Source organism: Cryptomeria japonica, chromosome 8 (assembly GCF_030272615.1).
Source record: "Cryptomeria japonica chromosome 8, Sugi_1.0, whole genome shotgun sequence".
NCBI classification, from domain to species: domain Eukaryota; kingdom Viridiplantae; phylum Streptophyta; class Pinopsida; order Cupressales; family Cupressaceae; genus Cryptomeria; species Cryptomeria japonica.
In genome coordinates, this window is record NC_081412.1 from 634,863,633 (window position 1) to 634,887,082 (window position 23,450).

The 23,450-nt window shown below is 32.2% G+C and overlaps 1 protein-coding gene across 1 annotated transcript; it reads right to left on the bottom strand.

Moving 5' to 3' along the window:
- Positions 1–19,018: 19,018 nt before the first annotated feature.
- On the bottom strand, positions 19,019–20,718 carry LOC131857873 (receptor-like protein 9DC3). Its single transcript, XM_059210645.1, has 2 exons — positions 20,037–20,718; positions 19,019–19,947 (listed from the first exon to the last, which is right to left on the bottom strand). Exons 1-2 carry the CDS (start codon positions 20,716–20,718, stop codon positions 19,019–19,021), a joined length of 1,611 nt encoding a protein of 536 aa, XP_059066628.1.
- Positions 20,719–23,450: the final 2,732 nt, after the last annotated feature.

The following is a 23,450-nucleotide window of genomic DNA, read 5'->3' on the forward strand; positions in this document are numbered from 1 at the left end:
AATATATTTTGACATAAGAAAAACAAGAAAGATAGGAGGAAATACAAACATTTATCTTCCTTGGGAGTATACTATGTACCCAACATGTAGATTAATAAGATTGTTTATTCTATTTTTTAAATTCAATCTTAATATAAACCTTTGTCTCTATATTTTAGATTATTATCTCTTGGACCACCTAAGATCTAGATCATTGGTATCAAAATGGTTCATATCCCATCTCCCTACAATGTTGCAATGGTTCTAAGGATTATGATAGTTTGGTAAATATTTTTGTTATCACTATAAGGTAGAAGCATGTAATTTTTTTTCTTCTCTGAGAAATTATATTTTCTTTTTTGTATTTATTGAGACCACAAGAATCAGGTAGTCCCCTATAAATTGTAGTACACTAGGTAAAATTTTTAATGTAACCTATGATGTTCGTGCCACATGACCTTTAGTAGCATGTGGGCTACAAGAGACTGGAGCTTGTGATCTCGTGCCTACCATAGGAAGCTCTCACCAATTAAGATAGGTACCAAGCCTTGTCTTGTGTATTTTTTTTATCCCTTTCTACTATTTGTATATTTTTACTTTCTTCATTCCTTAGGTTTTATGGAGGAATTATGTGGTATTATCCATTTCATTCTTAAGTTGATAAATGGGATATTATGTTTATATTTAATAATTTAGCTTTCCATCTACTCATTGTGTTTTCTTGAGAGATTATTACACTGTTATTTTCTTCATATCTTGCAATCCTTTCTCCAATGAGATGACATTTATTTAATATGTCAAAAAAATAGCATTTTTTATATACGGTTCCACATTTTTGTTAGGAACATGGTGTCTCAACTTTGCAAATACATAATTTTCCTATTTATAGTAATTTAATATTTGAGCACGAATTGGTCTAAAATTTACCCCAGAGCTCTGGATTACTAAATAAGCATGTTGGTTAAATTTATTCTCAAGATCATGCCTAGATTTGAACACATTAAGTTTTCCATTTTTTAAAGTTTGAAAAAAAGCTTCAAAGTCAATTTTGAACACCTTAGAGGCATTTTTGGGTCTGAAAGTGGTTTTAACTAACATATTGGGTTTTAGATTGATAGAGAACGTCATGTTATTTTTTGCTCTTCAAGTGGTTTGTCAATCAAACTCTCATATCAAAATTTATGACCTCTAGAACTTGGGTCTCTTGAAATGGGAAATATAAAAATGTATTGGATCGTAAATGAGTTGTAAAAGGGAGTTACATGTGTTGGTGTGTGTTTTAACACATTATAAGGAATCTTCAATTAAAAACAATTTGGACACCACTTTTAGCTAGTTTTAGCTCATGTCTTTGTAATAACATTTGATAGTTTCTTGTATTGTCCATTTGATAGTTTCTTGTATGTTATATCCTATAAACTAGGTGCATGAGATAGAGGTTATTTGTAAGAGTCTTATAGATATTCAATTACCTTTTGATGTCTATTTATTGATACTTCTAAGAGAAACTTTCTATCCAAGTATATTGTATTCTTTTATTTTTTTCTAAATAATGAATTGGGTATCTTTGGAGTGTGCTATTTTTCTTTTGAAATGATTTTCTCAATGTAAACAATTATTTTTGGTATGGATGTCATTTTTTATATCCTATAAATTAAGTGCATGAGATGGAGGTTATGTGTAAGAGCCTTATAGGTATTCAATTGCCTTTGGATGTCTAGTTAGTGATACTTTTAAAACCCAATAAAAAATTAACCAAACACTTCCTTAACACATTTTACCCTACACTATTCTAGCACACAAATTCATCAAATCATGAATGTTTATAACAATAATATAAATATCATTAAGAAGAATCAAATAGTAAAATAATAGTATAAGATTGTTGTGTCATAAATTGTACACCCTTAATTGGGTGGTACAATTCCATGCTTAGGTTAGCACCCACCTTAGTGTGTTGCATTTTGCATTTTAAATTCCCTTTAAGCATTTAATTAATTAATTTAATTTAATCTAAAATCCTCTTTTATCACTTCACACATCATAAAAATGTGCCCTTCACTATAAGTGTGCCCCTTTTTATTTTATCTTTTTAATTAATTCATTCATCAAAGCCCTAATTATGTCATATTTCGACCTTCAAGGCTTGATTTTGCATATCTAAACATCTTGAATCATCGCATCGAGTTGGGGATCACCTTATAATCATGATACCTTGTATCCCTAAAAATTTGGAAAAACGTTGGTCAAATTGATGTGGTTAACATCGGCCCCTACATTTTCTCCTTGAATTCCAGGATCATGTTTTGGAAATATCATAATGTTTAAAATCAACTTGGTGTGAAATTATATGATTTCTAGGTCGGTCTATGATAAAAAATAAAGTTAGGGTTTCATACACATAACATTTCCTTTCCTCATTTGAAGGATCCGACAACTCTAGGAATTGAAGGAGCCTCTTATGATGTGAAAGTGCAAGTTTATGTGAAGTATTCATTTAGAAAATCAAGCTTCTTATCAAGTATACATCAACCATTTTCTATTGAACACTAGATGTCACTGAGAGGGGGGGTGAATCAGTGATTTCCAAACTTAATCCTTTTCTAGCCTATGTGTGTAAACCGGTTAATAGATCTAGCATAAAGAAGACATCCCAATGAGAAGGAAGAATGACACAAATGCAACCACACATAAAAGGGACACCACATAACACCATATGTACGAGGAAAACCCAAGATGGGAAAAAACTCGATGAGAAATACTGTTGGAGACTATTGCTCCAATCCAGCTTCACAATGAAACATTCAGTTACAACATTTAGGGCACCAACCCAAGGAGTACCACTCCTCCTTTAGGGCACCAACCCAAGGAACACCACTCCTGCTTTAGGGCACCAACCCAAGGATCACCAACCCTTTATTTTAGGGCACCAACCCAAGGAGCACCAACCCCAGCACTAAGCTCCAACTCAGTGAGCTACAATCAAGATATATCGGATACAAAAGTAATATCTTTATTACAAAATAACTTTATAACTCTTATGCAAATCTCTCTACCGGTTCTCCTCTCTTCAATCCTTTGTCGGTTCTTTTCTCACCTTCTCACTACAACAACCTTATCTCCTACTGCAACTCACTCTCTATTGCAACTATATTGGTTCATCATCTTCTCCTTCTTTGTTGATTTTGCTTCCTCTCTGTCACACTGCTGCTAGACACCACCAGTCTTCTTAACTTTGTCAATTATCTACTATCTAATCACTGTCGATTCTTATCTTACCAGTTCATCGTTGCAATGTTCTCTGCAATCTTCTAGGCCAGTGCAATCACCACCGGTGCACTCCTCTGTCAGGCTTAATGGCAGACTACTGGTTAACTCACTCATGCCGATTGAATTCTTTTAACTGGTTCTCTCTCTCTCACTCAATCTCTTCTCTAATTGTCCTTGAGAACTTGACTAATTGGCTTTCTTCACTAGCCTTCCTCTCTCATGCAGTAACACCAACTACATCTTTGGCTCGCACTCTTATATCCATATTTTCCCACCTAAATGTGAGTTTGAACATTTGCACGCTAGGGTTTCTACCATGCACTAAATCTACATACGATCTGATCTCTAATCATCATGACATATCATATCCAATCTGATATCATGTCCCTGATCGATGTTCAACACTCAATCAATGAGCATTGCCCAACTGTTTACCTTGCGAACCACGTCTTCTCCCTTTTTTATGTCTGTAGCATGATTTTTAGCCTTTTGTATGATCGATCACGTGTGTTATGCGGTTTCCTTCATCCTCTTTTATCTGAAAGATTAGTTTTTACTAGATCTTTTTTTTTTTCCTTGACCTCGAGTCGTAATCCTCTTCCTTCATTCCTCAAGCTTTGTAATCATCATAAAAGTTGGACCAGACGCCAATAACTTTATCGACTCACCACACTGACCTGTGCATGCATGCCACGTCATCTCCACATGGTCTCCTTGTCACAATCCACCTTTTCTAGGTTGGTTATGTTAGTTTGGATAGGATCACCAACCAATCACACACCCTGGTTCATCTACTGGTTCATAGACCCTGCCAGTTATAACCTAGTCGGTTTGCCTTCAACCTTTCACTTTGCTTCTCTTTCTTTGGAGCACCTAAACCAGTCAACACACATGCCAGCCTACCTCATGCAAATCTTTATTAGATGGGAGCCTTCTACATTTGTACTTTTTCAATATTACCAGTGGACATACTTACCGGTAAACACCTTGATGGCATCATGTCATCAATCTTCACCAATATCCATCTGCCTTCTTCTACTCAAACTTGCCTTCTTCATATATAGACTGGGTCTCCTATCAATAAGTTTGTCATAGTGATAAACATATCCTTCAATCTTTGTACCAGCAACTCATCATTGTCTACCCGGTTGACCTGATGCATATCCCAGATCTCATGCACCTAAGGCAACTTAGTGTTTCACCAGTTGATCTGGTGTGAGCCTTCAAACACTTGCCTTTAACTATTTTATCTTATCTCCGAGAGTGGATCCTTGTCATCTGCATCCTGCAATGCACCAATGTGGCTTCCTTGCTTGAGCAACATATATTCAAACAAGCATATGTGAACTGGTTGGGCACATTAACTGCTAGTCATCTCTTCAAATGGTGACTACATCTTTATCTGGTGGGAATCCTACAGTTTCATATCCACATATCATACCGATGGCCTCCCCATACTTAACTACTAGTATTGATATGATTTTAGTAACATTACCCCTCTTCATCACAATCAATAGCCTAACATCTTGCCCTCATACAGATGTCATCATTTACCAGTTGTTATATCATATCAGTCTCATGTCCATATCTTCAACAAAAGTCAAACACTAACTTGTGTGCTGGTGACTCCAATGGACATTGTAGTGAATGACACACTCTTCCTTACCGGATACCATCCTATACCAATTGACATAAATGACAACACAATACCAATATTTTCATCATCAATTGAAGCTTTGAAGATATTGAAGAATAATAGATCACTGACTGTTGATTGGCTTGAACCTCTCCCTTAGGGTTTGGTATGATTTAATGTTATTTTCATATCTTTGTATGAGTTTCACAATACTTATTTTCAAATCTACATTGGTGGTTTAGATCAACTTTTGTATTTTTTATTTCAAGCATTCTCATTTACATCATGTTCACTTAGGGTTGTATGCTCATATCATAGGATGGAACTCTTATTCTTATATTTTAGCACATTTAGGATCTTATACACACATAAGGTTCTTGCACATAAACTTTCAATATATTATTGGCTATTGTGGAGGTGAAAATCACCAAAATGAGGGGTTTGAGTAAGGTCAAACACTATATAGCCACCCAAACACCATTTTTCATGTTTCAGGTGAAGGTACAGGAATCTGATGGACGCACAATCTTTCAAAAAGATAGAAGTCACAAGTGCAGTCCCAGATCCAAAAATAGGCCCTAGAACACTAGGACCAAGGCATCCAACACCCTAGTGCTCAACATTTTTCTCATTTTTTAGAAGTTCAACTTGCAAGGATCTTAATCTATAGTTTTTAGAATTCCAAATCCATGTAGTATTAGGGACCAATGCACCTAGCACCCTGGTCATGCTCAATTAGGCTCAAATTTTGGTGATAGGTGCACATCTGAGTTTAATTTCTTGTTCTATACTTTGTATCTCAATGTCAAATCTGTATTTTTATGTATTTCAGTTTACATCTCCACTTTAAGTCATTTCCCTAGCTTAATTTATCATAAATTACATTTTACACATCTCCTTTTCATAGAAGCAAAAAAATATAAACCCTAAAGATATTCCTTGACTCTCTCTTACAAGAAGTAGTGAAAGTGAATCATTTCCTTAGGCTCTTTTGTATTCCAATGTGTGCATGAGAGTGGGATTAGGTCTTAGTTTACTAGATTCCATTTTCATCCTACACAAAGATCAATAATTTGGAAGTGTGACTAAATTAACTTGACCTAAATTGCAGGAAACTAGTCCCAAAGATGGAAGCTTGAACTATGGAATTCATGTTGAATAAATATTTACAATTAAGTGTTTGGTAGAAGGATGTGACTCTTTAAGTCTAATGAGATTATCAAATATAGAAAGGGAAATGAAGCCACTTAAACTATTGCAGTTGAGCCAAAGGCTTCTTCAGTTAACAAGATTTGACATTGTAGATGTAATCATACCATTTGGTTCATTGGCATAAAGGTGACTACTAACAAGGCAAGAAAGTGTGTCCAATGAAGGTGGGATTACCCCAGTTGACATGTTTTAGGATAGCTAGATAAATTCAACAAGTTTAGAGAGATTGACCATGGAGTGAGGAATATCAACTTCAATAGAGGTATCATACGGATCAAGGCACTTAAAGGATGACACATTCCCTATAGCAGATGGAATCTCACCATCAATTCTGGTATCTAAGATAATAAGATCCTTCAAGGATGACACATTCCCATCAATTCTGGTATCTAAGAGAATAAGATCCTTCAAGGATGACATATTCCCTATAGCATCTGGAATCTCACCTTCAATAGAAGTATCATACATATAAAGACTCTCCAAGGATGACATATTCCCTATAGAAAGTGGAATCTCACCTTCAATTTTGATATTTGAGAGAGGAGGATCCTTCAAAGATGACATATTCCCTATAGCAGTTGGAATCTCACCTTCAATTTCGGTCACTAATAAATCAAGATTTTGCAAGGAAAATAAATTCCCTATAGAAGTTGTAATCATACCTTCAATTCTTGTTTGTGAATCTTGTACATTTAAAAGAAAAAAATTATAGTCATGCATAAAGTAGAAACATCCTTTTGTTGAAACTGATTCAAGGATTGGCAAGAAAATTTTGAATTTCTTTTTTTTAATTTTTTTCTTTAATTATGATATTGTTTATGTCCATTCATAATGTAATAGAAAAAATTGTGTATTCAAGTTTATGTCCATCCATAATGTAATTCAAAAAACTGCGTATTCATGTCCTTTTCTTTTATGTTTTAGGTCTACTTTGATTAGGTTGTCTTTTATGTATTGATTATTATATGTCGTAGCATACTTTTACATAGAATTTCAATAATTTTATCCTAATATAATTCCATCTCCATGCATCTCAAAGGTATGAACATGATAAATAATCTCCACCATTAGCTGACATGAGTTTTCCCTAGTCCATGAAGAATTGATATTGTTGCTTTTGATTTTAGGAATGTATACTTGTCAATCGACATTTTGGTAAATTAATGGTGTGATGCAAAATTTTGATTGAAAAAAAAACTCAATTGAAACAAAATTAATCATATCTAATATGCACCATTCATTATCCTAGTTTAGACCCACAAATGCATAAATGGCATAGGCCACTTCTATGCATGCATATATTAACCAAACACTTTAAAATTGGGTTGATAGGTTCACCCATTTTTAACCATGATAATTCAATTAGATTGCAATTTATTCCACATTACAAGCTACGTTAGTGTATTTAAGCACTAACCTTCATTTAAAATATCATCAAATAATTAAAATAATATTCACATGAATGGATAATATAAACATCATGGAACATCCTAGTAAGGGCATCACTAGTGTGCAACATCATTCTAGGTATCAGACATACTTTCTTAATGTCTTTAATCATAGTTTGTCACCATTAATTTAGTCCACTTAATGGGTAAGCTAATGAGAACATAACCCTTGCTTCCTAAGTTCCTAAATGGCACGCCTATAAACACTACCCTACTTGATTCATGTGCTACTACATAATATTATGCACTAGTGTTAATCATATCCAAAATAATACACATCTGGGCATGCAACTCCATGCACATTGTTCTAATAATCATGTCACACCAACACATGTAATTCCCTTTAACATTAATGCTTCGCATTTTATATCAAGAATCATACAACATCATCAAATATAGCTCCTTGATTCATGCACCATTCTTGTAACACTCAGACTTAATGGGCCACAACTCATAAGAAACATCTTGAATCTTGAATAACTTTTTATATTATGTGTCACTTGTGAAATATTAAGGATCATGCCACAAAACATTATGGATAATTCTATTTGAGTTTCATGCTACATTTGTAATTATTCCTATTAATGAACACATGACATATTTTATATTTTAATACATATCATCACACAACATTTTAAAATACCACTTATCACTCCAACACAAATTTTGGAGTCATTACTTAAGACTGGTTATCTATTTTCATATTGTAAAACTAGAATTCTAAGCATCAAAAGATAAAATGTTACATATTCAAGCCCAATATTTTTAACTTTCATAGTGAGTTATGTCTTCATGAACATGTACATAATATATATAAAAATGTACATCTATAACATAAGAAAAGAATAGTAAGCATATATTTAGACATAAGGAAAATACAAAGGAAGGGGGGAAATACAAAAAACTATCTTCCTTGAGAGTATACTATGTACACAACATGTAGCTTAATAAAACATTTTATTCTTTTTTTTAATATTCTCATCAATTCAAACCTTTCTTTTTATATTTCTTCCACATTCATATGTCACATATACATTCTTATTTAGAGTTTTATCTCTTGGACCACCTAGGATCTAGATCATTGGTATCTGAATGATTCATCTTATATCCTACAATGTTGCAATGGCTTTAAGGATTATGATAATTTTGCAGATACTTGTGTTATCATTATAAGGTATAAGAAAGTGCCTTTTTCTTTTTCTTCTATGAGAAATGTCATTTTCTTTTAATTACTCTATCTCATTTGTATTTTTTTAGGTTGTAGGAATTGGGTAGCCACCTATCAGGAATTCAACGTGAAATTGAAACTCCATTTAGGGATACAAGTGTTCTTAAAATTATCCATTTCTTAGATTTATTTTTTATTCGGGACAAATATCCAACTCAAAATTGAGAACTACACATCTATGTGCCCTCCTTTCCACATATGTTAAATTGTGAAAAATAAATAAACATTCTTATTGATAATTTCAATAAGAACTAGAAATCATCGTCAGATACAAGGGTTCTTAGAACTAGCAAAACCTTTGACTTGTTCCTAATAAAAGCTAAACATTTGGTTACCTATAACTTTTGTATTTTTCTATCTTTTAATCCATTGAATTATAGTAGTAGATAATCAGTTTAGACTTCTAATGGATGGAGTCAAAGTTTTAGTAAAAATACACCAAATCCTTAGATAATAGATCACTCACTCCTACAAGTGAAAACAATTAAAAACAAACAAACAACATAAAATCCTAACCAACATTGAAACGAGAAATATTTAAAACATATAATTTTCTTTATGTTGATAGAAAATTTATCTATTGTGATAATGCCATTTATTAAAACTAATTATTGAAACTAAATTATGACCTATACAAAATTAGGTATTTTTTAATAGCTTGGTATTGTTATATTTTTAAAGCAATATAAGTATTTTAATTTTCAAGGAGATTCTATTATGACATATTAATTTAGTCATAGCAGTACTTATATTGGATGAGAAATAAATTATTTAATGCTTGGATCATATACGAGTTACATTATTATTTTTGCATTAGAATTGTATTAGTAGTACACATTTAAGAGCATATCTAATGCTTCGAACTTATATAGATAACACTTAAAATATTAAATTGTATTTTCTTAAATAATTTGGTATGTTTTACTTTATACGAAAGTTAAGTGTTTTTGTATTTTGAATGAAACTTTATGTTAGAATTTTGATAAGATTCTTATTTAACTTTGTATTTCAATTTGATATTAATTCAATTTATGATGACCTATAGGGTTTGTATATTCACTATCTTTGAACAAGAGCTGTGAGACAACATGAGTCCCTGCCTTTAGCTAAAAACATGCTAGCAATGCAGTGAACTGTTGAGAACAATTAAGTAGTATAAATTTACTTTGAGCATGTAAAAAATGTATATAATAAATAATATTATATATGATAAATTTTTTAATTTGGGTGAGCTTATATTTGACATAGTAGGAACTTTTTCTTTTCATATAATATAATTTCAGAAACAGTTTACAACTGAAATTCAGTGCTAAAATCATAAGTGGTTGTAGTGTTGGAAGAGTGAGTTATCAAACCTAATAGAAAGTGATAGTTTGGAAAGTATGGTGTCAAATACTGTGTGTGTTCTAAATGTAACTGAACAATGCACAAAATTTGCATTTACAAAAACTATGCATAATATCGAATGTTTGTTGTGAGAGATAGTTAACTATACTGTAAAGACATAGCCGAATTAAAATTACTCAAACTTTTTCATGATTTAGAGTTTAATGGTTAAGTTTGTATATACTATGAAAGTGTAGAACTTAATGGTTAAGTTTGCATTGCAACTGTATACGAAGAAAACTTGTAACAATAGAGAGGATAAAACAACATGGATACATCATGTATTCAAAAGAATATTTCATGTAAATTGTTCGTAGTTACTGCACATGTACCATGTTCTTCTAGGCCAATAATATTTCTTGTGTTAATTGCTAAAACAAAAATTTGGGAAACAACATCTATAAACACAAAATTACCCTTCTATATTTGCAGCTAGTTAAGATAATACATGGTAGTAACAATGAAGTGGTGTTGGTGAATAAGTCTTGTATAATTGTGTTGGTAAGATATTGGGTTTGTTTTTTTAGGAAGAAAATAAGAAAAGTAGTGAAGGACTCAGTTTCTAAGAGTTATGAGAAAGGGAGAGTCTGCAACAAATACAGGGGAAAAAATAATCAAATTTTTGAGCTTGAGGAGCTTTGATCAAAATGAGTTGTGTCTCCAATTCCTGCTTTGTTTAATTGATTTTCTTCTCAGGACTTTTGGATTTAGTGGTATATGTTTTGTTTGGGATTATAGCCAGTGATTAGAAATACAATTTTTTGTAAAAATTTATATGTTGTACATGATTTTTGCTTTAAGTTCTGGTTTATACTTCAATGGTTGTAATTAAAATAAATAATTTGGAGAAGCTTTCATGATGTTATATACAAATGGATTTATCCTCTTCAAGAATTTTATAATGATATGAATGAGACGTCATGTCTTCCAGGCTTGGAAATTCTATCATGGAGGTTTTAATTTCATTAAGTATTTAGTTAGTTAATCTGGATTACCAACTAATCCTAAACTTTTTTGGTGATTGAATTACTCACTGGGATTTTTTTCTCATCAAAGCCATGTTTAGAGGAGTAATGGATAACAAATCTCTTTTTTGAAGGGGTTTGTTTAGGGTTCAGAATAAAATATATCGTATTTGATTACTTTTGTAACATAAAATAAAATAAAATTATTGACTTTCAACATCGGATTATATTCCCTTTCAATATGCCCAGAGGTCTTTCTACATTTTCTCTCTTTTATTTTTAATAGATTTTATCTATCATTAATTCGTGTATTTTATGTGATTTTAAAAATTAATCACTGCACTGTAAAAGGTGTAATTTCTAATATTTGTTTGACTATTAATTGTAATTTGATTGTTTGATTGTTATTAGACTATTAATTGTGATTTGATTGTTTGATTGTTAATTTTTTTTATGTTTGAAGGCGAGTCTCTTTCTTTGATTTTTTGAGTTTATATGATCTAGCTTTCATTGATTTTTTGAGTTGATATAATCTATCATTTTTCAATGTATTTATATGCTTCTATTATGATTACTCTCTATGTTGGGGTATAATTGTTATTTGATTGTGTTTGACTATAGACTCTCATTTTATTTTTTATTGATTGTTCGAAATAGTCTCTTTCTTTGACTTTTTATTAGATTCAAGAACTTATTTTACAAATAAAATCACAAATAAAATCACAATAAAAAACTAAAAATTCAAAAAAATATTAAAAAAAATCACAATAAAAAACAAAAAATACAAAAAAACATATTTAAATAGTTTTAAGAAATTAATTTTGGTTATATAATTTTTTAATTATCTTTTGATATAAAAAATAATGTTAAATATTATTTAAAAAAAAATTAAGGAATTTTTTATTTAAAGTTCATTTGCTCTTGAACATATTAATCTTTTACAAATTTTTAAAAATATGTGTGTGAGCTATATGAGATTTTTTAAGGTCTCACTAGTAGTTGTCTGTGACCGACAACGTGGAACGTTTTCCTGAACCGGGAAGAGTGCAATATGGATATGTGGTTGTCAAACAGCAAATTACAATGGATAGCGTGAATGTAGAGGATAATTCCTATGCGACCCAAACTGGCAAAAATCCTACCAAATAAAAAACCATGACTGATGGGACCGACTGACTTTTTAATCTTGCTTAAGATAAGCTTTCGCACGATCAGATTTCAATTTTTACAAACATTGGAAAATCATTTTAATTTTTTCCCTGCTCAACATTTGATTGGTCATCTATTTTACATTTATTTATATTTTAAAGAAAAAAAAAAAAACCCAAGAAAAAGTACACTAGCCAATCAGGAAAATCTAAAAAATATGAGAAAAATGATATTAATAAATAAATTAAGTCAACAATAGGATAAACTATAGGATAAATGTATGACGCAGTTTTCGGAGAAAAGTAAATTGAAAAAGCGATGGAAACGAAAACATTAGTCTCCGCCTATAGATAGGCCTAACTAATAATAATAATTTGATGTAGATCATTAAATCTACATACTGCAGTATCCTGTAGATTATTAATACGGACTGTTGTATATATCCTTTGATGATCTACAAGAGATAATCAAAAGACGCGAGTCTTCTTCACGAACCGCACAAACTAATGTTGACTATTGTATGTCGACTTCCTTGTTTAATAGTTGTATATCTATATCTCCGACTGCGGAATATTGTCATGCACTTTTATATTGGGTCGAACTGTATCTATATTTCCTATCGTATTGTACTGCATAGTAATGATGCATTGTTATAGTATTCTCTCACCAACTGAAGGCAATAGTATTGGTATTATATGTGCTCGGTCGGTCACACATAGAGTCACGACTCTATGTGGAACCATGTTGGTTCCACATAGAGTCGTGACTCCTATGTGGAGATACGACCCTTGATAACAATAAGCATTGCTTAACAATGTAATCGGCATGATTAATATAATCGATACAATGTTATGATAACTAACATTAATCATCACATATATATATGTACATTGATTATATTAATATCATTGATGTTATGTATGATCGATAATATAAGGAATTATCAATTGTACATAGAATCAATGGTATTTATAATCCGATACTCATATAGATGATGATTGAAACAAATTGATCATACAGTAATATCAAACCTGTGTCACAGTTTTATATTGTTGATTTATGGTTTCATGGGTAAAAGCACAAACCTGTGTCACAATTTTATAAAGGAAGTGGCCAACACAACTAGAACTATTCAACTTCGATTGCATAAAAGTGGAATTTCTAATTTGAATCTAAAAATGACATAAACTAATGAAATGTAGAAATATTCATGAAATTTATGCCTGTTATGTTTTGAATATTAAAAAAAATGATTTTTTTATATATTCAAAGGAAGATTTTTTATTGTCGAAAAATGTTGAAAATTAGGGGGTCTAGTCAGCATAACCAAAAATAATGAAAAGACATTTTTTATTCGGGATTTAAATTCTCCAAATAAATGACATGCATATGCAGTGTAGAAAAAAAGAAAAATTAAATTTTGATGTATGTTTTCCTCATTTAAATTTTGATGTATGTTTTCCTCGTAATAACATTTTAAAGTCCAACATAGCTGAATTTGATAGTTTTAATTTGGTGTCACTTTTTGTCTATTAAGTTTATCATTACCAAAAAATAAATTATACCCTTTTGGAAAAGATTTTATCCTCTAATGAAATATATATTTTGTAAAATATTTTAATACGATTTAATATTTTTTTTAATTTCAAATTAGCCTCTTCTCAAATTTAAAAACCTACTTGCAATATTTAAAAAATAAAACACATTCAAATTAATTATCAAAAATTTAAAATATATATATATGTCTAGATTCGTGACTTTGAGCTCTACAAAAGGGTATTCTTAGATTTTTTACTGCAGAAAAATACAACAAAAGTTAAAAGTTTAATAATTTATTGAAAAATGATTATGTGGTTGTCACTTAGGATGTGACGAGGAAGCAATAGACCAGAAGGAGGGTAACCTTGCTCCAACCAATCTCTAAGGCACACGAACTCAATCTGCAATCCCTAATTCTAAAGATCCTTACATAGCACCAAGTCAAGAAATGGTTCAATGTCACCAAACAACACCTTGGGAGATCCAAAGGATCCACTATTTCCACTTAAAAAGAGCTAACACTTCTCAAGTTCTTGTGTGACAACACACATCCTTTCTTTCATAAGTGGGCTACTACTAGACTTTAAGGTTTGAATGGCCCACTTGACCAATTCAACACAACAATCCTTGGGGGGCTGTCCTCACAACACCTTAACACAAATGAAATATGATTTCATGATTTAGATCCACTGGAACATCAATTTTGAATCACTTGCCCATAAACATAACCGGTTGCAATTAGGCCTCCTTTTGAGGGAATTGGGTGATAACTTTTGACACCCTGAGGATCTAAGCAAAAAATATATATTCAGATACCCTTCTGGGAGTTCTCAACAATATCTCAGTTTCTAGTACCGAATCAACTTGCAGATATTCCAACCAGTTAACTTGCTATGGCTTCCCTTGGGCAACCTGTCCTTGCTAAGATGAACCATGACCATGTCACCCACTTGGTATCGCACATCTCTTCTTCTCTGATGCATTCTTGCTTTAACCTTTTGGTTGTTCTGTTGTAAGGTATCTCTGACTTGTTGATGCACCTCTTTCATAGCCTCTGCAAATTCATCAACATGTCCACTCCTCTTGTCCAACCCCTATACATCTCTCAATTCAAAACTCCTTTTGGATGATTACCATACACAATCTCAAAAGGACTCAAACCTGTACTTCTGTTTGTGGAATCATTATAGGCATACTTTGCCTGAGGTATCACCACATCCCAGCTACTGCCATGATCCTTTTTCAAACATCTAAGAAGATTTCCCAATGACCTATTCACAACTTTAGTTTGGCCATTAGTCTAAGGGTGATAGGCTGAGATAAAAGACAAATCTGTGCCCAACCTTTTCCACGAGGTTCTCCAAAAAATTACATACAAACTTGTTGTCCCAGTCAGATACAATACTCAAAGGCAACCCATGGATTCTAATAATCTCTCTGAAAAACAATCCTGCAATATAGCTAGCATCATTTGTGGTTTCACAAAGAATAAAGTGAGCCATCTTACTGAAGCTATCTACCACAACAAACACACTATCATGATCTGTCCTTATCTTGGGTAATCCCATCACAAATTCCATACTCAAACTTTCCCAAAAAATAAGGAACGGAGGATTCCACTGGGACCCACGTCTCGTTCAGTCAGCTCTTCCCCCCAGAATTTCTGGACTGAACCCATGCAATACGGCAATGAGAAAAGGATTGTTACCCATAAAATAAAATCATGTGCTGTGATTAAATTTGTAGGAAACATGTTTTTTAATATTAATATATCATACTTTGAAGAGTCCTCAACACTCGCTGAACAGTCTGCTACATACTTTGTAAGGATTCATCAATGAATGCTTAAATCAATTACCTTTCGTATTCCTGACAACTATGGGAATTCACCATGGTATCATTGAATTTAATTTTATTTGAATTTTAAATAATTTGGAATTAATTTGTGTATAATCTATGTCTTGACATCCGTCATTTTAACTGATGGAGAAAATCTAATTTAGAATTATAGTTGTTATTTTGAACCCCTTAACAAATTGCCCCAAACTTATCCCACTTCCTTCCAAGTAGTTGTTAGTTGTTAGTTGTTGAGATAAGCACGGGAAATGTAATTTGCACATTATGGTGTTGCATGGAAAGGCAAATCTTAAGTCATTTTTAGTCATCTAATCAATTAATATTGATCTAAACTAATTCATACTAAAAATCTACTTAAGAAAATCAATACAACATTACTATCACATTCTCATAGGATTATATGAATAAAATTAGAACATACTAGCATATTGTAAGATTATTTTTTTAATTTATAATCAAAACTACCAACATCAAATTTGATAAGTGTCAAAACTTGCCAACATCAACTTTGATCATAAAACATATGTTAACTTCAAAATACTCACATTTCAATTACTATCACAATTAATTGATCTATGATTAATTTCTTGTTAATATACAATTTATTATGTTAGATTAAATTATTATTATTTTTTATTTGGTTTAAGAATAAGAATTTTGAAAAGCAATATCTGAAACAACAACATAGAGACACTATCTCTAATGTCCAAATTGAGCTTGCAGGCTTGCAGCAATAGAGTAAACTATATTCAACTATGGCAACAATACTGTAAGTAGTTCATCCTATAGCCAATGGACTTGCAACCTACAAAACAATAGATATAGATAAATTGTGCCTATTTTCAAGAAAACGATAGATACCCTCAGACTCTGGAAAACAAAAATTCTACTCTATCTGGATACATCATGTCATTGTCTTTGAATTTTCCTTCCTATAACCCTAAATTGTTTTGACTCGTGCATGGGGGAAAGTAATTCGTGTCTTTTCTTATGCAACCTTCACAATTCATAAAAGCTCCGAGTGTTGAGCATGCAAAATTTCATAACAAGTATTTCATCCTTATTCAAACCATTAAATTCACTTTAGGGGTTTGACTAAGAAGAATAATCCCTCCACAATAAACTCTCACTATTCTCTATAGACACCACAATTTTAGATATCAATGGTGAAGAGAATGTTATAGGTCATAGGGGTGTATGTTGTTTACATAGATTTAGGTAAGAACCTTATTTGTGGGAATCAATTTTGCTAGTACTAATTAAATTGGAACGCAAAAGATATCATCTTGTAGTTTATTAGAGTACTATTGTTGATCATTTTTTACACTACAATTCAAAAGTTTTTTTTAATAATGTGTAGATGGATAAAATATTTATGCTGTAACATTATTATAATGGTAATTGTATATTCAACATTAGGAGGTAGAGGCCTTGGTATTTTAGTAATATTTTTGAAGCAATGGGATTTGAGACCTCTAAGCTAAAAATATCTCAAGGTCCTTTTGTAACATTGGAACATAAATAGGCCTTATTATTGTCCGAAACAAGAGAGCTAGGTGTTGACATTATGTTCTTTAATTGAAAAAGAATGAGATAGTGATGTGTGTGCATGTAATCTAGACTAAAAATGACAAAATTATTAAATTTAATTGTATACAGTAGATATAGGATGAAAAGCATGAACAACAAGATAGATATGAGATGAGAATACATAGAGGAACTATGATCAAAATTTTGAAGCTAACTATATAGGATATAAGCTCTGGGTGCCCTAGTTTGAAAGTGATGAAGGTTGTGGAAGATAACTAAAAATGTAATTAGGAGGCTATACACATCTATCTCTCAAAAAATTGGGTCATTATAGAGAAACAAGGGTGTTAGGAAGCCTAGTATTCCATCTATTCAACGTCCATCATAGTCTATCACTATTTACTATGCTCTTCTATAGCTCTCTCACTATTAGATTTGAACCTGCACACACATAAAAGGGGGAAATGGTTGTTTTGTATAAGGGCTTGCCTAAGTCAAACCCTATGTTGGTGTTCCCACCTCCACAACAACTATGATGAGTGATAGAGTGCATGCCCTTGCAAAGATATAAGCTAAATCAATGGTGAAATGTTGAAATGGCATGATTCCCTTTAGTAATGTGATTCTCTTTTGGAAGTCCTGCAAATAATAGTGCAATAAAATAATGAAAATAAATGACAAATATGAATCCATACTTGAATATAGAATTCTCGTAGTCTACTTCTTTATATGTTAATAGCTTTAGATTTGATTAGATTCTAATGTGATTGCTAGATAGTCTTATCTACCTTAGGGCCTTATGAATGATCGAAGATGTCCTTTATATAGGGATTACAAGGTTATTTTAAATGTAGATTAGAAAATAATGATCAAATGCAAATAATTCTTAGAAAATAATTGATTGGTATGTGTTAAGTGAACTTTGTATTTATAGATGATTATAAAATAAATATATTAATAATATTTTATATTACAATAATTGTATATTGATTTGTAATGAAATATATTATTGAGAAAGAAATAAGATTAATTAATTGATGTAAATATGTGATCATTCTTAAAAGTTTTTACATTCACGAATTTAAAAAATTAAAAAGATGAAGAAATCATTAATTGAATTATCAATAAATCTAAGCGGTATCATAGTTGGGAAGTTTACCAAGTAAAGTCTAGATTATGATTATTATTTTTTATCAATCTTAGTTTTTCCTTAGGAAAGATTTTACTATTTAGGATATATCCTTTAAATAAGGGCTTGTGAGCTTCATCCTATGGAGGGGATGGGATGTTCAATTGCTCAAAAACATATTGTAGAAAGATCACCTACAAAGCAAGACATTTACATTTTGAAATAGACATAAATTGAGTTGAACTATATGATCTGGTCCAAAAAAATAATCTTATAATATAACATATTTCTAAATTAAAATATTATTAATATAAATTGTTAGAGATCAAAATAAATTATAATAAAACATAATAAATTTTCAACAAAAAAAATTAAATTAAATACTATAATTTTTTTAAATAATAAAATATACAAATCCATCCCATAAAATTTCATTTTACACATTAAATTATTTATTAAAACAAAAACACTTTTAAAAACATCATGCTCACCTCTTTCTTACACCGAGGAAGAAAAAACACCTTTATTCTTGTAAAGCTAAAACCAAGGAAACATATCGAATTTCATATAATACACATTGAAATGTTTCCGTCATCATTAACACCAGCAATTTCTAGCTCACCTCATGCTAATCAATTTGCAGTGGCCATATACTAACATAGAACTTTATCATTATACTAACAAAACCCTTTATACAGTTGTATCTACTTTCATCGATCGACCTCTTATACACCCATCAATAGCTAAAATTACAACATCATAAATATCGAAGGCTCTCTTTTTCACCCTCTTATTTAAAGTCAATACTCCAATCACAATAGAGAATCCCAAACCATAACTCAATCCAAGTCCGACTGCCCATCCTATCATTTCACCATCTGAATTCTTTGCTTCACCAATTTTCTCAATACTTGTGCAGTTGCCATAGCCAGAAGAGTTGTTGCAGACGGTTATATTGGTAAATGGAATCCCACTTAGCTTAGAATTGCCTAAGTAGGATGACTCTCCAAAAGTTAGAAACTGTCCTCCGTGGGGTACTTTTCCATCAAGTATGTTGTAAGATAGATTCAAGAACTCCAAATAACTCAGGAACTCAAGTTCTAAGGGGATGTTGCCATTCAAACTGTTTAGCGAGAGGTCCAGAGACTCTAGTTGATCCATGTATCCCAATGTTTTTGGGATTCGGCCACTGAGATGATTCCTTGAAAGGTTAAGGGCTATCAAGCCTTGAAGAGATCCCATTTTAGAAGGAATGCGCCCTGATAAGTTGTTGTTTGAGAGATCAATACATTTAAGAATGAAAAGAACTTTCACAAATTCAACATCCCAGCCTTTCCAGGAAATTTTAATTTTATTTGTATATCTAACGTCTTCCAAATGGTTTGGATTACTCTGCGATGCATTGACCATTGCGAGCAAGTTTGTAAGGTTTCTTGGAATGGGTTCTGAAAGGTTGTTGCCAGAAAGGTCCAAAATTTGAAGATTTGGAAGGCCAATTACCTGGCGTGGGATGCTACCATGGAAATGATTAGACCTTAAGACCAACACATGCAGTTGTGATAGCTTTCCAATCCAGTGGGGAAGGGTGTCTTCCAATTCATTATTTCCCAAATCCAATACTTGCACAGATCGGAAATGTTAACTTGTTGTAGGACAAGCTCCAAAGAAACAAGTTTAGAGAGATTGACTATGGAGAGAGGAATCTCACCTTCAATAGAGGTATTATATAGATTAAGACTCTTCAAGGACGATACATTCCCTATAGCAGATGGAATCTTACCTTCAATTCTGGTATCAAACAGAGAAAGACTTTCCAAGGACAACGCATTCCCTATAGCAGATGGAATCTCACCTTCAATTCTGGTGGCTGAGAGAAGAAGATCCTTCAAAGACGGCATATTCCATATAGCAGATGGGATCTCACCTTCAATTCTGGTCGCTAATAGATCCAGACTTTGCAAGGAAATCAAATTCCCTATAGCAGCTGGAATCGCACCTTCAATTCTGGTCGCTGATAGATCCAGACTTTGCAAGGAAATCAAATTCCCTATAGCAGCTGGAATCTCACCTTCAATTCCGGTACGTGACAGAACAAGATGCTTCAAGCATGAGATATTCCATATACCAGATGGAATTCGGCCCTTCATGTCTGTCTCTGAGAGTTCAATGCTGGTTAGTGACGAAGAAGACTTTCGTTGTCCGATGAAAGAAACGTCTCCTCCAAGATTCTCATTCAAAGAGAGATCAAGTGAGAGCAAGTGGGCAGTCAGATTTTCAAACCAAGAAGGTACTTGTGCTGATAAATAGTTGTATGACAGATCGAGATGAAGGAGAGAGGTGAGGTTGAGAAGGGGATTGGGAATTGGTCCTCCAAGCCCACAGTCAGACATGCTGAGTTTTTGAAGGTTGGGTAGACTGCCAAGCTTCACCCCACTCTTTGCTTGCAGAGATGTTCACTGCAGCAAGAGAGAGGTATTCCAAGCTCACCAGATTTGATAAGCTTTCCAAACTCACGTAAAACTCACTTACATATCCAGCAAATGACAAGTCAAGAAAAGTGAGTCTTCAACTTTCGATTATAGGGAGGACTGAAATTACCCTGGAAGAGATTGTCACTGAGATCGAGGTGCTCCAACTCTAGTTGGAACAGCGACGAACTGATGTTACCTTCCAAATTGAATCCACTCAAATCCAGTCGAGAAACATGGCGTGTGCGGATACTACAACTGACTCCTCTCCACGTGCAGCAATTGAATCCGTGCCAGGAACTTAGAGTGTTATACTCGTCTACAACGGCTACCTTGAAATCTACGAGAAGATTTCTCTCAGGGAAAGGGCATGCGATTGCAGGAGAAGAGGTGAAGCAGAAGATCCAGCATGATATAGTTATTATTGCAAATGCAACTCTACCACATGAATACAGAACTTCCATGTTTTCGTACACAAAGTAAAAGAGATGATCAGAAATCAGGGGGAAAGAACGATGAATATATCGCTTACTGTGGTTAAATGTTGTTGTGCGAAGAGTGCCAAGTCTGCAAAGAAAGCGTGTCACATCGACACAGTAACATTTTTTTGTCATTTTTGTGTATTTTTTAATGGGTGGAAAAGCGATGTGAAGATAAGGCACAACAAATTCGTCGGTGCTTAAGCAATAATTCAATTTGGGTGTGATGGGTAACGTGTAAAACAAGAAAATGCCGTGTCAATATGGAAAATTATATGTGACCCATAATTTCTTTCCGATTATTTTTCATTCCAATTATTTCCAACATTGACCCACTATTCTTAGTAGACTTATATCTCGTCCATTTCCTTTCCACAAATATTCGTATCCACCATGAAAAGCTTTCACTTAAAATTGAGATTGCTGGGCACAAACTAAATTTAAAATTGGGTTGATGTTTTGATCCATTTTTAACCAATAAGTTTCAATTAAAGTGCAATTTATTCCACATTACAATCTAGGTTAATGTATTAAGGACTAATCTTACTTCATTTTAATTATCATGAGATAATCAAAATAATATTCACATGAAAGAATAATAGAAATATCATGGAACATCTTAGTAGGGGCATCATTAGATTGCAACATCATTCTAGGTATCCTACATATTTTCTTAATGTTGTTAATCTTGGTTCATCTCCATTAATTTAGTTCACTTAATTGACTTGCTAATGAGAACATAACCCTTTCTTACTAAGTTCCTAAATGGTGTCTATAAACACCACCCTAGATGATTCATGTCATACTACGCAAGATTATGCACTAGTGTTAATAATCTATAAAATAATACACAATATAGCATGTGACTCCTTGCACCATACACCAAGCACATAATTCTAAGAATTATGTCACACCAACACATATAACTCCATATAAGATGTGTGCTCCCTATTTTATATCAAGAACCATGCAATATCATCAAATGCAGCTCCTTGATTCATGCATCATTCTTGTAACACTTGGAACCATGAAGCATAACTCATAAGAAACTTGCTAAATCTTGAATAGTTTTTTACATTCATAATATTATGCATCATTCTTAATATGAAAGTACCTTTTGTTTTCTTCTATGAAAATTATATTATCTTTTGATTCCTTTTTCATTTTCATATGATTTTAGACTACAAGAAACAGGTAGCCCCCTATAAACTGCAGTGTGCTAGCTAACATTTTAATGTGACTGGTGATGTTGTCACAACATAACCTCTAGTACCATGTAGGTCATGGGTGACTCAATCTTGTGACCTTGTGCCTACCACAAGAATCTCTCTCCAACTAAGCTAGGTGTCGAGCCTTGACTTGTTTGTATTTTTTGTTCGTCGTCTACAATTTGTATTTTTTAACTTTGTTCATTCATTAATTTTAATCGAGTAATTATGTTGCATTCTCCATTTTATTGTTTAAGTTGACAAACTAGATATTACGTTTACATTTAAGAATTTAGCTTTATTTATATATATCAATTGCATTTTCTTAAAAGATTCTAAGTCATTGTTGACAAATATTTTTTATTCATATCTTGCAATCTTTTCTTTAATGAGATTAAATTTATTTAACAAATTATGTCAAAAAAATTAGCATTTTTATATATAACTCTACATTTTTGGTAGGAAAATGGTTTCTCAACCTTGCAATTACATAAGTTCACTATTTATAGTAATTTTATATTTGTGCATGAATTGGTCTCAAATTTACCTCAAACCTATCGATTTCTAAATAAGCATGTTGGTAAATTTTATTTGCAATGTCATATCTAGATTTGAACACATTAAATATTTCTTTTCTTTTTAAAGTTTGAAACAAAAGTTTCAAAGTCAATTTTGAAGGGCTTTGAGGCCATTTTTGGAGTTTAAAAGTCATTGTAATTAACATATTGGGTTATAGCTTGATAAAGAACTTCACAATATTTTTGGTGCTTCAAATAGTTTGTCAATCAAACTCTTAGATCAAAAGATACAACCTCTAGAACTTGGGTCTTCTAAAATGGAAAATATTAAAAACATGTTGGACATATAGATGAGTTGTGAAATGGAGTTACATGTGTTGGTGTGTTTTTAACATATCATGGGGCATCTTGGATTCAATGTAATTTGGGAACCACTTTAAAATGGTTTT

Excerpts from the sequence above, each read along its gene's own strand:
- LOC131857873 (XM_059210645.1), bottom strand. The coding sequence starts at position 20,718 with ATGTCTGACTGTGGGCTTGGAGGACCAATTCCCAATCCCCTTCTCAAC. Across the intron at positions 19,948-20,036 it reads ATATAATACCTCTATTGAAG|TATTGGATTTGGGAAATAAT; the intron begins GTGAGATTCCTC and ends GATCTGTGCAAG.